At 40.3% G+C, this 15,356-nt stretch overlaps 1 protein-coding gene across 8 annotated transcripts in view; it reads right to left on the bottom strand.

Moving 5' to 3' along the window:
• Nucleotides 1-404: 404 nt before the first annotated feature.
• GLT8D2 (glycosyltransferase 8 domain containing 2) overlaps nt 405-15,356 on the bottom strand; it is a 56,030-nt gene continuing 41,078 nt past the window's right edge. For 6 of the 8 annotated variants that reach the window (XM_061206601.1, XM_061206602.1, XM_061206603.1 and 3 more), the window contains 7 exons: nt 13,092-13,263; nt 10,539-10,692; nt 9,111-9,195; nt 8,362-8,474; nt 5,905-6,071; nt 3,557-3,669; nt 405-706 (listed from right to left, as the gene is read on the bottom strand). In XM_061206601.1, coding sequence (XP_061062584.1) covers nt 534-706; nt 3,557-3,669; nt 5,905-6,071; nt 8,362-8,474; nt 9,111-9,195; nt 10,539-10,692; nt 13,092-13,263 — 977 coding nt within the window. In that variant the 3' untranslated portion in view covers nt 405-533. The remainder of the gene's footprint in view (nt 707-3,556; nt 3,670-5,904; nt 6,072-8,361; nt 8,475-9,110; nt 9,196-10,538; nt 10,693-13,091; nt 13,264-15,356) is intronic. The other 2 variants (XM_061206604.1, XM_061206607.1) reach the window with 2 other exon arrangements.

The raw sequence follows: 15,356 nt of genomic DNA, 5'->3' as shown, positions 1-15,356 counted from the left end.
TGTTTTCTTTAGCAAGACTTACTGGTATTCTTTCCCCTTGTTAACCTGAGATCAGTTTGTCTTCTACTATATTTAACATGTAGAATAATATATAATGAAAATCATTAAAAATCTATGATTATTTTATTTTTTCAGACATTTCATGTTTTAAATGTAATATACTGTTCTACCCAAGACAAGACTGGCAACCTGTTAAAAAATATCTACATGTGAAAAATACATTTAGAAATTTTTTAAATTTGTGGCTATAATTTTCATTCAGAGTTAAGCAAATTGATTGCTGAAATCTATCTGGGTTTATTTCTTCCCAGTAGTATGTTTCACTCACATTATCTTCTATAATTGCCACTTGTACTTAAGGAAGTAAATCAATACCTATATGATTCAAGGTACTATTTGTACACAGTAGGGTTTTTTGTTTTTGTGGATCATTTGTATCAAAGGTACTGTTCATAAAGAACAGTGGTATGGTAGGCTACAAATGGACAATTCCACATTATTTATACAGGAAATATTTAAAATGTCGTGTTATATCAGCTGTTGGGATGATGGAGTTTAAATATCCCTGCAGGGTCAGGAACAAACCAGCTCTCCCATAAGTCGTTGTGAACGCTAGGGAAGTCCCAAGGTTTATGTCTTCCATTCCAGTGGAGTAGTTTTGCTTCCTGCAGAAAATGCTCCGAATATCTGGTATCTGGACTCCAGCCTTCATTGTGTTTAGAGGAAAGTAATAGGTTTGTTAGGAAATTAAAATTTTATATTAAAAATTCAATACAAGTTCATCATAAAAAAAAAAATCAGACAAATCAATCGGTATGCAGTGAAGAATTTACCACCTACCCTAATTTTCCAAAATAACCACTGTTAAAGAGTTTCTCGTGAAATTCTTCCAGTAATGTTCTACCTGTATACCAGTGTGTGTGTGTGTGTGCGTGTTTGTGTATTTTTTGTACCTTGCCTTTTAAAATCACTGTCTGGGAAAACTTTGCACAGCAGCACATGTGAATTCACTGAATCATTTTTAATGACTGCATAGAATGGATATATGACTGTTGAGTGAGTTTCTTATTAAGGACATTTAGGCTGTTTCTATCCCTTCACAAGCATAAACAATGCTACAATGAACAGTCTTCTATGCATATCTTGTATAGATAATATCTGTAGGATAAAATCTTGTATATGGAACTGCTAGATTGAAGGGTCTGTGCCTTATAAATTTTGATAAGAGATTGTGAAATTGTCCCCCAAAGACTTTGTATTAATTTCCCTCCCACCCAGAGTTTATAGTTCTTGTTTCTCTGCATTTTCCGTCCTTAATATGGCAGCATTTTCTTTTAAACAGTCTTGTGTTTACCCTATAAAATGTGACTGAGAATGAGATCTACTTTTTAACAAACAGCTGCCTCCATTTGAATATTACTCTCCTCATAAGTAATCGCTTAGAGACTACGCATTTACCTTGATATTGTTATTGATCAGAATATTTTTAGAATATCTCTTCCAGAAGTACATTAAGATCTTGTGAATATAAATTTTTTAAATATCCCTATCATGTTACATTTTCTTTCTAGGAAAGAGAATGTGGTATTTTTAAAAAAAACAACTGAAAGTCCGTTGAGTCAAGAGAGGATGAATAGCTAGAATATTATTATTCTCGTTTTAACATATGATGTAAGAGGGAAACACCCCCCTCCAAACCTTTCTTTCATTATTCATAAACATAGCTGTGCAGGGAGTTGCAGAAGAGGAGCTAGGTGTTTGGGCTATAGTAGCATAATTGGAATAATTATCAACTTCCAAAGAATCTATACAAGGAAATGCTCATCTGGGGAGCAGAGCCTTCACGTGGGAAGTCTCCAGGAAGTAGGACATTGTCTCTCAGCCCCACGACTGAAGGACTCTGTAGGGGCTTGCAGTTTTGCTCTTAGCTAAATAAATTTCATAAATTTTAAAAATCTTAAGCCTACCTGTTTAGACCCAAACTTAATACCCATTAGCGTTAACACTGCTTTCTGCTTTCAACAAACTCTAAAACGGAATCATTTTTCAAATGATTTCTGTGTAGCTTTACTTTGCAGACCATCCCTGATTCCAAAACGTTCAGCAGAGATGTAGGCTCTGTTCTACAAGGAAAAATGACTTATCTCCCTTGGGAAGATTCTGCCCCTTCCTACTTGTCAATAAGTTAGATGGTTCATAAAATGTAATTCTGAGTCGCTGTTCCAAGATCATAAACTGCTCTAACCCTATCGATCTAAGCTCCGCATAGCTGTTCCTACACAACATTTTCATAGATATTCCACGTTGATGGGATTTTCTACACACTCATCACATGGAAATGTTGATGTTTGACCTAACAGTGAACCCAACATTATTATAAAGCGAATCAGACAGAATATTAGTGTCCTTAATGTCCCTGTGTCACTCTTCTATGCATATGGATGCTCAGAAAAATCGGGAGATTCTGGTGAGGCAGAAGCAAATCTACACAGCATCATTCAGAGGAGACAGTAACCCAACTTCCACAGTTTTGTCTGTCCTTCCTTTTACAAGGGAGAGTAGGGGACATATCACCTTGCAGGATTGTTCTGAGAGAAGTAATGTTCACGTCTATCCCTGGAGCCTAGCCCAGGGCTTGGCAGTGTATGGGCACCTGGTAAATATAAGTCCACAGTCCATTGTCTCCAGTTCTAAAATAATCAATCCCCAAATGTCTGAAAACAAAAAGATTTTTAATAACTTCTTTGGCAGCAAAATCTATAACCCTCTCAAGGTACTGCATAATATAAGTACGTGCACATTACCTTTTAAAAATTCAAAACCTCTCTACATTTCTAAACAGATCTGGCCCAGTGGTTTTGGCTAATGGGTTGTGGCCATATGTTTGAATGAATGTGAATGTCTTCTGTGCCAGGCTCTGTTCTAAGCAGTTGACACATATTAGGTAATTTGTTCCTTGTAAAAACATATGGTTCTATTAGCTTCCTTTTACAAGTGAAGAAACTATGGCACAGAGAGCCTGAGTAACTTGCCCAGGGTCATAGAAAATAGCAGAGTTGGGACTCCAGTCCATACCCCAGAGCCTGTACTCCTGTAGTGAAGAGTGAATAGAAGACTTGAGGGACTCACGTAGTGCACAGTCATTAAACAACTTCTTTTTGAAAGAGAAATTGCCAGCTATCTAAATTCATCATAAGCTGTTATGATAATTCATTTGGTTTTGTCCACTGTGGGCTACTGCAAGAGGGCAATAAAGGCATGTGAAAAAGTTCTGACAGTGAAAGTTCCATCGTAACAATAGTTCATGTTTAGCAAGCACATACTACATGCTAAGCATGAGTCTAATTGCTTTTCCTGAATTCCTAGAAACACACCTCTCAGGTCATTTTTATCACCTGCATTTGCAGAATCTGAGGCTTAAGTAACGTGTCCAAGGTCACCTCCAAGGTCACCTGGAGGATTTGAACTGAGGAAGCTGGTGCAATAGCACACGCTCTTCACCTTGGTGCTCACTGGGTCTATAAAATGCATACTGGTGTTCTTCTGAAATACTTACCCAGGTGCCTTATGTGCCACAGGGGGTTGATGGTGGAGTATTTCCCGTGAAACACAATCAGCATTGGGGAGGTGGCCACCCCTCCTCCCAGGGAGCTGCTGTAGAGATTTTCCCTAAGAGAATAGAAAAGCAGCATTTGTCCTGGAGTCCCACAGACTCAGATGAAGTAGAATCTAATCATTTTAAAAGGTGTAAGACAGTCCCTCACTATATAATAAGTCCATGGTCTTTCATTTTTCTCCAACTTTTTATTCTGAAAATTGTTAAACCTACACAAAATTGTAAGACGAATACCATGAACTCCCATATACTTTACCTTGATTCACAGAGTGTTAATATTTTGCCATTTTACTTCTCAGGCCTTTTTATGGCAAACTTCGAAGATCCCAAATTCTGATCCTACATTATTTAGAATGACTTTACTCACAAATTCAAGGTTATGATAATATTAAAAATATCCAGATAAAAAAGATGGACAGGATATACAATGCCACGATAATAGTGGTTGTGTTATTTTTATTTTCTCTCTTAATACTTCAATGATGAAAAATGATTTAAAAATTCAATCTTTATTTTACTTTACTTTTTTTAGCTTTAAGTCAGTCAATGTATTATGCATATTTTAAAGTTGATCTAGGACTTCCCTGGTGGCGCAGTGGTTAAGAATCCGCCTGCCAATGCAGGGGACATGGGTTCGAGCCCTGGTCCCGGAAGATTCCACATGCCACGGAGCAACTAAGCCCGTGCGCCACAACTACTGAGCCTGCACTCTAGAGCCCGCGAGCCACACTACTGAGCCTGCGTGCCACAACTACTGAAGCCCGCACGCCTAGAGCCCGTGCTCCGCAACAAGAGAAGCCACCGCAATGAGAAGCCTGCGCACCGCAACGAAGAGTGGCCCCCACTCGCCTCAACTAGAGAAAAAGCCCGCGCGCAGCAACGAAGACCCAATGCAGCCAAAACTAAATTAATTAAAAAAAAATTCTAACGTTGATCTAAAAAATTCAATCTTTAAAAAGTTGACTTTACAAACAGGACTTAATAAATTTCATTGGGGGCTTAAACTGACGAAAGACCAAACACAGACATTGCTTTAGGAAATCAAGCTGGATTCATTTTTCTAAAGGATCCTTAAGGAAGTTAGTGATGTCAGGATACACAGCACATTTTCCAGGACAGATGGAAGGGCAAATTTCCACACCCTAAGATGCTGCAGTTATGGATTATAATGTCTAAGTGAATGAGGGTAATATCACTGTTCAGGAAACCCAGCATTCTCAATCTTAACAGGCCAGAGGAAGTCTGAGCATAGGCTAGTTGGAATATATGCCTGAGATCATCAAACTTATTGTTATATAATATATAATATTATTACTGAGAGCAGTTCAATACAGTACATTCAGGCATCTCCCTCAACCCCTACAGGCCAACATGAGTTTAGTCCAGGTATGTTCCTGAGCTCAGTACAGTGGGATCAGTACAAGGATCAACTGCTCTGACGTCTCCAGGAACCAGACTCACAGGGCCTTTGCCTGGTTGTAGGCTTACCCCCTAACCCATACAGGTATAATACCTGTTCTCTCCCTTCCTTAAAATGTTGAAATATCTTCCTGAACCTGCTCTTCTGGAATACTATCTGCTGTCTATGAATTTCAAACATGGCCTATAATGTTTTCCCCATCATATTTCTTTTGCTAATGATATTGCATTTAATTAATTTACAATAAAAAGGTAGTTTATATGAGTTCTTTGATATTTAAAATGTCTTATATTATCAATATGTATAAAGATGAAGCTTGTAAATTGTCTTGTTCAACTCTTCTATAAGCTTTCTAATTTTTAGTCTTTATCATTTACTGAGAGAAGTATGTTAAAATTTCCAATGGGTATTGTGAATTTCTAAATTAGTTTTTGGAATTCTGTCAATGCATGGATTATAAATTTTAAGGCCGTGTCATTAAATGTTAAGTGTTATTTAAAAAAAAGTTGACTTTATAAAATAATTCTTAAAAATAAATCTATGTAAGAAGGAGAAACTCGACTAAGATAAATGATTTGCAGTCAAAAAGGTTCACTAGAATTTTGGGAGAAGGTTTAAAAATCACATTACTAAACAATTTATTAGAAAATGTTTGTATAATAAGGGATTGCACAGGATCTCACCTCCAATGACATATCGTTTGAGAACGGATTTTTCATCCACTGCTCCCTTTTTTCTCAACAGTGCCTCTGTAAGAAAATCTGACCTCAGATGTCTGAAATATTTCTAACCCCTGAGCTATGCATAGAAAATTAATGGAATAATTTTACTCCCAAGCATGGAAAAACTGGTAGAGGGCCACACATACTCCACATTTTTTTGCATCCATTTCTCCAACTGTTTGGTGATACGCTGGTGCTTCCATTCCGTCATGTTGGCAACAATCACACCAGGATTGAAAGAGCAAGTGCTGGGGCTGATGCCAAGGTCTTTTATCGTCTTCTTCCGGTAGTCCAGATAGCCCATATACGTGTTCTATAAAGGAAGAGGATATGTGTGCTTTTGACCAAGGAATCTTTTGTTTCTGGAAAATAACCACTTTCTTGAGACCATCATGCAGCACCTGGGCTTCCTCCTGTGTCACTGGCCACTTCCTGGAGTCCTTTCCCAGTTTTCTCTTGTTTCCCCAACCTCTAAAAACTGAGTGCCCCTAGTCTCATGTCCAGCATCTGCTCCTTTCTGCAGCATCAACTCCCTAGACAGCCTCATCTTGTCTCATGGCTCTAAATCTCTCCGTGTAGACAGCCCGGACCTCTCCTCTGGATTTCCAGCTCCACTGCATCTGCCAACTCTATTTGTCCTCGTGGGTGCTTAGTGAAGCAGCTCTCCTTACATCCCAAAACTGATCCCAATCCTATCCCAAACCTGCTTCCCTACAACCTGCCCTACCTCCGTGTCCACTCCATCCTTACAGTTAGACAGAACACCTAAGGTCATTAGGTCATCCTAGACTCCTCCTCCTCACTCACTTTTCATCCAGATCTCAGCAAATCCTGTCCGTCCCATCTTCCAAAATATATTCAGAAGCCAACCACTTTTTTGGCTTTTTGACCGCGCCACGTGGTTTGTGGGATCTTAGTTCCCCGACAAGGGATCGAACCTGGGCCCTCAACAGTGAGAGCGTGGAGTCCTAACCACGGGACCACCAGGAAAGTCCCCAGAAGCCAACCACTTCTTACTGTCTCTACTACCTTCCTGGTCCAAACCATAATTACCACTCACTGGATTTCTGCCAGCTCCTCCCAACCTGTGTCCTGCTTCCACCCTTTCAACCCCACTCTGTCTCAGTGTTACTTATCTGCTCAAAGCCCCTCCAGTGGCTTCCCCTCTCATTCAGAGTAAAACGCAGACTCCCTAAAATGCCTGCCATGCCCTCCACCATCTACCCCGCCCCCATTACCTTTCCAACTTCTGTTATTCTCCCCCTTGACCCCTCTGCCACACTGACCTCCTTGTTCCTTTAATACACCAAACACACCCCTGCCTCAGGACCTTTGCATTTGCTGTTACCTCTTCTGAAATGTTTTTCCCCTAAATATCTATTAAGATAGTTGCCTCAGTTCTTTCAGGTGTAGGCTCAGCAACAACATCTCAGTGGAGCCTTCCCTGATCACCCAACTTAAAATCCAACCCCAACTCCACCCTGATCCTCTGTTCAATATTTTACTTGCTTGCTGACCGCCTCTTCCCACTAGAATGCAAGCTACCCAAAGGCGGAGTTTTAGTTTTATTTGCTGTGTTACTAGCACCTAAAACAGTGTCAGACACATAGCAAGCACTCAATAGCTAGTTTTGAGTGAATGTAAAATGAGGAAGGACACACTATTTCACCCACCTCATGGGATGCTCAAAGACAACATGGATGTAATGGAACTATTTGAGCACTTTTCTATGTGCAGGCACTGTTCTAAGAACTTCACGCACATTACCTCATTAGTTGCATACAATAGCTTTACATGTATTAACTAATTTAACTCTCCCAATAACCCTACCAGAGAAGTATTGATACTGTTATTACCTCTATTTAAGAAATGAGGGAGAAAACCACTGATTAAGTAACTTGCCCAAGGTCACAAAGCTACTAAGTGATGGAGCCAAGATTTTGACAGGCAGGTCTGGCCCCAGGGCCTAGGCCTTAAAGTGTGTCACAGCTTAAATGTCACACATATAAAATTATTTCCTGGAACTTTTTTTGAAGAACAGCATTCGATTCGTAATAGCATCTTGTATTGTAACGCCATTCTTTTGCTTTCGGTGTTACATCTGGGTTCGACTGTCTTCATTTCTACCAGGGTAAGGAGCTCTTTACCTTGGAACAAAATCAGTATTTTCCTCTACTGAAAGGAGTGGGGCGGGGAATAATGGTCAAAACTCTGAAAACAGAACCAAAGGTTCAGTGAGTCTCTTTTACAGAAAACACCATTTCTGCCATAGAACGTGGCTGCGAGTGAATTAGATAACAACCATCGTTTCTGGAGCATTTACTGGACACTTTGACATCATGTTATTTCATCACAACTCACAAAAACACAACCAAATAGATGTTATTGTTACCATGTTTCAGGTAAGGAAAGCGGGACTTGCAGGGGTGAGTAACTTGCCCCGGAGTCGGTGGGAGCAGAGCTGGGCTGTGAATGGGAAGCCCAGGCCCCGGGCTGTTTGCCTCCCAGCAGTCCCCCAGTCTTCTCCAAGGGGAGGATGACACTCGTTCTGAAGTGCAGGGAGGAGAAGGGGCAAAGGGAGGATTCCCGAGACATGTGCCCACCTGCAGCCCCACAAGTCTGTGTATGTCCTGGGAGGAGGGCAAATCGCAGTCATCTGAGAAAGCTGCCGCGTGGCCCAGGGCCAAGGTGGTGTCGTACAGCTCTTGGATGTCCCCTGGATTCACAAACACCAGGAGTTAACGATAGTATAGCACTCATTCTAGGGCTAGATAGAGCCTTCGAGCTTAAACAATCCCTGATTTTGCTGTGGGGGAAAAGTATGTGATCCATGGTTTCAAGTGGCTTGGCAATTTTCTTGATAAGAATAGGTCATATCAATTTAAAAAGCCACTTGATAATAAGCTCAGATCAACACTGGTCAGATTTCTTTATTTCTGTTGCTGTGTATGTACCACACCAACGCTCGTCTTATTTTGCACGCGGGAGAGAGAGAAGGTGACATTTAACACTAAAACTTAGCTCGCTTCTAAGAATGTTGTTAGTGAGGCTTTATCCCCCTACATTTCAGGCGTGCAGGAAAAGGAAAGGCCACCTATTACAGACTTTTACAAGCTACTTATTACAGACTTTGACAATCAGAGAGTGGCTCTCAGAAAGTCAACTGGATTGTCCCAGAAAAGTATCAACCCCTGTTTTCAAAGTATTCCCTGATTAACAACAACACTATACTCCCAAATTTAATAAGCAATCAAAATCACTGAGCCGCTAGATATTTCAAAAATGAAGAGAGACAGTCATTCTACTTATCAGCTGCTCTGTTTCCGAGTGTTCTTGGCATCGGTGAGCATACCTTGTACGATTACGTCATCATCCAAATAGATGACTTTCTCGTGTTGATGGATAAGCAGAGGGAGATAAAATCGAACAAAGTTCAGCTGTTAAAACAACAAAAGCAGTGATGGTGGGGAAGAGACAGAAGGCCCAGTGACTAATAGGGGTGCTGGGGGGCTCAGCTTTGACCACGGCCTCTGCTCAGCTCCAGGTCTGGAGCAGAATAAAACAGAGGCTGCAAAGAGGCCTCGCCCGAGCTTCCTGGTGCCCAGTTTACCTGGGCCCTGGGACTGAAACCAGCGCTGGTCAGCAGTTCTTCTAGATCCAAACCCCCCACTGCTGAGACTGTCACCGCTTTCATCTCTCTGAACTGATGCAGCGGGAGTCACAGAGGCTGTCAATCTTTCTGGCCACAAACTGCCTGCCTTCCTCTACACTCAGTAATTTGACTACTGTCAACTAAAACAGCCTTAAACACACATGCACACACACACACGTGCACACACATACATGCAGCACATGTGTGTGCGTGCACACATACGTGCGCACATACATAAACTCACATGTGCATGCGCGTGCACACGTGCACACATAAACGCACGTGTGTGTGCACACACACACATATACGTGCACTCATACATACACGCACATGTGCGTGCGCATGTGGAGCTCATCTCACACGTCATCACATCACACACACAGGTTCACCCTCTTAGCCCCTTGAACCAGAAAAAAGCCAGAGAAGCATAGGCTGAGGATGGGGGTCTTAACGTTTTAATAGCTACAATACTGTATAATGCAAAGTCCCAACTCAGCTAGCACTCCTGATAATAAATATCTGGAATTGGGAAAAGATCTTATCATCAGGGGGCTTCGAATTTAGTTAATTTTCAAGGATGGATTTAAATAATAATCACATGTAGAAGGTGGCTGCATTTTCTGTACACCTGCCATCAAAAACACCACTCTTTATGCAGAAGAGGGTCCCTTTTGTAAGAACTCTTGCAGTAAAACACCTTAAGATTCCCAATGTCAGGAAGAAAGCTGGTGTCTCCTGAAAGTATTAGTCAATACTCTGAAGTATATAATCCATCTTGTTACCGTTTTTCCTCAGCTGCTGGGATACTCTGGGCTAAGTGTAAGGTCCCGTCACGGTACACACAACTGCCTCTGGGCTGGGAATAATTTTTCTAGGCCTCACAACTCGGGCCCTCCCCCACCCCACAGGCGTATTTACACACATAAATGCATCCTGCATTTTCTTACGCTTCGTTTCTTCTTTCATAGCTTCATTATGGTTTATGTAAACCATCTTACATCCTTTCTGCAGTAGGTGCCTTTTGAATTATAAATAAGCAGAGTTTGGTGGACATCTAAAACTGCTAGGCTTCAAAAACATTCTGTGTGCTTCCCAGTTGCTGGCGCTCCGCACCGAACAAGGTCTCACCGAGAACCATCCCCGACGTGTGCGATCCCTACTCACAGGCTGGAGCAGCTCGGGCCTCGCGGAGTCTGGTCTGATCTTTCCTTTGAGGACCATAGGGTTGAATTCCACGATTTTAAAGTTTATTTCTCTCAGTTTAGAATGTTCGATCCATTTTCTAAAGGGATGACAAAAACAAAAACAAAAAACAACCTCGAGCACACACCTCCAAACTTTCCTCAATTTGCCTATTGCCTCAATCTCTTGCCTCCATAGAAAATTAAAAATAAAATATGTGCAACCTTAGTAGAGTCTAGTCTATAAATCCTTCTGATTTTTTCCCCATCTGGTTTAGCTTTGAATCTTTTTTTTTTTTTCCTCATTCACGTAACTTTCTGCAAAGGAAATGAAGCAAAACAGTAATAACCAAATATCTCCCCAGATCCACATAATCTCCACAGGAAACTAGAAGAACAAAAAGTGTTCCTTCTTTCTTATAAAGCAGCATCTGTGGTTGACGGTGCTCTCTTTGCCATGGGTTAACAGCTCTGTAAGGAAGCCCGGCCTTCTGAACCTGCTACTTTGACTGAATCGTGTTTACTCTGCTGTTTTGACTCCAAGGATGATTTGAATTTACCTTTGCATTACCTTTGCATTGAGAAGATTTACCTCAGTCTTCTGTCCTTGCTCCCCACTTTCTCCTCCTCCTCCTCTCCACTCTCTCCCCTTATGTGTTCTCAGTCTCACAGAACTTGAAATACCTTGAACTTCCCTTCATCTCTGCTCTCTCCACTTCCTCCATCCTCCTTAGAAATAGTCACTGTTAACAGCTGGGGATCTTTCTGGGTCTTTTTCTTTACAGAAATACATATATGTATGTGTACAAATTTACAGTTTGGGGGTTTTGATTTCATTGCTATAGATTGAATGTTGTGTCCCCCACAGATTTGTATGTTGAAACCTAATCCCCAGTGTGATGGTATTTGGAGGTGTGGATTGTAGGACGTGATTAGGTCATGAGGATGAAGCCCTCATGAATGGGACTAGTGCCCCTGATAAAAGACGTTCATCCCAGTGAACTCCCTTACTCCTTCTGCCATGTGAGAACACAGCGAGAAGACAGCCTGCTATGAAGCACGAAATGAGCCCTTACCAGACATGGAATCTGCTGGCACCTAGAACTTGGGCTTCCCAGCCTCCAGAACTTGAGAAGTAAATTTCTCTTGTTTTTAAGCCAAGCCATCCAGTCTGTGCATTCGGTGACAGCAGCTCAAACAGGTTAAGACATTCATAAAGTGGGTCATACTATATGAGGTGTACTGCAACTTGTATTTTCCACTTAGTAATATGTCTTGGAGATATTCTACGCCTTCTTTCTTTGTCAGTAGCTGGATCATATTCCATAGTTCATTTAAATATTCTTTCACTGATGGACGTTTAAGCACTTCACAATATTTTTACTACTTCACATAATGCCGAAATTAACACTGTTGTACATATATTTTGGTCCTACGTACTAGAATTTCTGCAGCACAGATTCCCAGCTGTTGAAATGGAATGGTGAGTCAAACTATATATGCATATACCATTTTATTAGATATTGCCATATTGCCCTCCCAAAATTGCTTTACCAATTTATGAAGTGTACATTGTGTAAACAAGGAGTAAGCATGTCCATTTTCCTGAACAGGATGGTGTTGTCCTATTTAGTTTTTACCATCCTGATGAGTGGACAATTCCACGCCATTGTTTTAATTTGCATTTCCCTATTAGTAACATGGAATGCCTTTTCATGTTTGCTGGCCATTTATAGTTTTTTTTTCTATGAATTGTCTGTATTCTGTGCTCATTTTTCTACTATATGCTCATCTTTTTGAATTTTTTTGGTAAGAATTCTTTATACATTTTGGATAGTAATCCATTGTCTATAATACATGTTGAAAATATCTTGCCTAATCTGTTGTGTGATCAGTTTCACTTAGTGTTTTTCATCAGTTAAAACTTTTTAAATATTAGCAGTCAAATCTGTCCGTTTTTTTCCTTGGGCTCAAGGAGTCACTCTCCATACCAAAATTATACAATTATCCCGCATTTTAGTAATACATTTAGAATTTTATTTCCTGTTTATTTCTTTTAAATCCAACTCCAATTTATGTTTTAGTATGGTGTGTGATAGGAAAGAGACGGCTTTGCAGTTTAAAAATTATAATTAGTGATGCTTCTGAGCCATATTAAATTATTATATTATATTAATAGTCTCTCAGGTTAAGAAAGCAGAGAAAAGAGAAACTTTTAGAAAGAAAGACTCATATAAACTGCTTAAGGATTGGGTTTCCTTCATTCATTAGCTAATTCACTTCTGCAGAATGATGCATTGCCCTACCGGATTAATGAGGCTTTGCTAAAATTTCCTTAGCTAGGAACACGTTTGTCAGGCCATCAAGTAAACCTCAGGTCATCCCCTCATTAATTTGAAGGACATTTATCAAACCAAAGAAAGAAGGGAATCCATGTAAAGAAAGACAAGGACAATTAAAAGAAAGTAGAAAACTCCAAAGTCTATAGTACACGGATTACCGTATTCTGGACAGAGTGTTCCGGAGTCCAACTACATAGAACAAAATGTTGGCATCAGTGTTGCTGTAGATGCTGTTGATGGCAGCCATAGCCGCACCCATCCTCCCTGCTGCTGCACAAATCACCACCGGAATCTCATCTTCCATATCCTCAGGAGTCTCAGAGTCATCATCTGGAAACATCAAAATCAGAGTCTTGGAACATGAAAGAATATCGCAGTCTGACTTGTCTTCTACACTCCAGGGGGAAGATAGCATAGTGGGGAAGAGATTGCCGATTATTCTCCAATATCCAGTCTCTCCTTCTTCTCTTAGAAACACAACATTGGAACTTTAGCTGGCACTTAGCCAACCACTAAGAATATTTTTCCAGACTCCCTTGCAGCTCTATGTGATCAAGTGCTGACCAATGGGATGTTAGTGCCAGTAAATGAGCAACACCTGAGTTTGCCTTTAAAAAGAATATGCTTACCCTCCCCTTTTCTTTTCCCCCTTCCCATTGCCTGGAATGTTGATATGATGATAGGAGTTAAAGCAGCCATCTTGGACCATGAGATGGAAGCTGCCTCTTGAGGAGACCGAAACTATAAGATAGAAAGGATCCTGATCTGGATGATTATGGAACTGACACATCAGACTTTCACTTGAGAGAGAAAATAAACTTCTACTTTGCTTAAGTCATTATTATTTTGGAGCTCTCTTAAAGAAGCCAATCAGATAGCCTAACACATACACACAGTTGAAAAATACGTGAAGAACTGAAAAGCCTCATTTGATTCAACATTCTTCAACTCTTGTCTGAATTGGAATATTTACCTTGCCTACATTGCTATAAAATATACTGCTTGTGACCTTGCTTTCTGTTATCCACCCTCTTGTTGAGGGAGTCAAAAGTTGATGGCAAAAAAAGGAGATAAATGAAAAAGTATGACTAATGCATAAGATGAATAATTGATTATTCTTCTGATCCTTGGCTATGATATAAAATACTAATGTCATAACATCATATTTCGGTACCACAACACAACTTTTAGGTATGAAGAATAATAATTATCAGTATGTAGAGTATTCACTATCAAACAGATATCTGATTTTTACTTAAAGCTCTCTCTTTCTTTACAGGTGTCTTTTTGCAAAATCTCTATTATTCAGACCCAGGGTAGTTTTAGCTGATATTTAATCCAACAAACATGTATGAAACTAACCACCAGGTACTCTGCTTTGTATAATTTAAGAAATATTGAAAGGCCTCCCTCTTTATCTCCTACATCTCTTCCACCACCTTCCTCCGCAAGTGAAATTTCCACCACTACAATAATTTTTCACAGTATATTTGCTGGCATGAGATAATGCTCATAATATAATGTTAAGGGTTGGGGGGAGAGAACACAAAATTCTCTCCAGTATTTGATCCCAATTTGACACATGCATATTTGCAAATGGATCTATGTCTATTTATAAAATCATGAGTAATTTTAATTTCCTTATTTGTGTTTCTTGTATTTTCCAAATTCTCCAAAGTAATTACAGGTTGCTTTTATAAAGAGAAAAAAAATTTTCTTAAGGGATTGTTCCTTTTGGACTAAACTGTCATCTTGGGGAGGTCCCCTAATCATGTGGTATGTTGCCTAATCATATGGTACCTGCAGGCATCTAAGTGATCTGCCTAAATGAAAATTTGACTATGTTTCTTCATTGCTTAAAGTTCTCCCATGGTTGCTATAGGATAGAGCCACATTCCATTCCTGGCACGCGTGGATCCAGTCCCTGTTCACTGCTCTAGCCTTGTCTACTTCTATTCCAGTGTTGCAAAAATACTAGCGGTTCCCTGAATACTGGCACCATGTTGTCCCTTATTTCAATGCCTTTTCACAGGCTGTTTCTGATGTCTGGAATATTATTTTCATCCTCTCCTGCATGTTTAACTATTACATATTCATTCCAAATGCAGTATAGACATTGGAGCCCCCAGGAAGCCTTTAACAGCTCACTAACACAAATTAGTTCAGCCCTCACCCATGCTCACTCTGTCCTTGCTTGTGGGTGGATTTACCAGCTGCACTGCAATTTATTTGGTAGCATGTCTTTCCTTTCTCTTCTGTAACACTAGGAGCTCTGTGAAGGCTGGGACAGTATCTTGTTCACCTCTGTCTCCTCTGCAGCTAGCCCAGTGCCTGGACCATGGTAGATTCTCAATACATTTTGGATGGTTGGCTGGCTGGCTGGCTGGGTGAATTTATTAGAAACCTCTATCTGAGCACTTACC

This window comes from Eubalaena glacialis, chromosome 11 (genome assembly GCF_028564815.1).
Source record: "Eubalaena glacialis isolate mEubGla1 chromosome 11, mEubGla1.1.hap2.+ XY, whole genome shotgun sequence".
Classification (NCBI taxonomy): Eukaryota; Metazoa; Chordata; class Mammalia; order Artiodactyla; family Balaenidae; genus Eubalaena; species Eubalaena glacialis.
The sequence above is the reverse complement of the archived record's forward strand: the minus strand, read 5'-3'. Positions and strand labels throughout refer to the sequence as shown.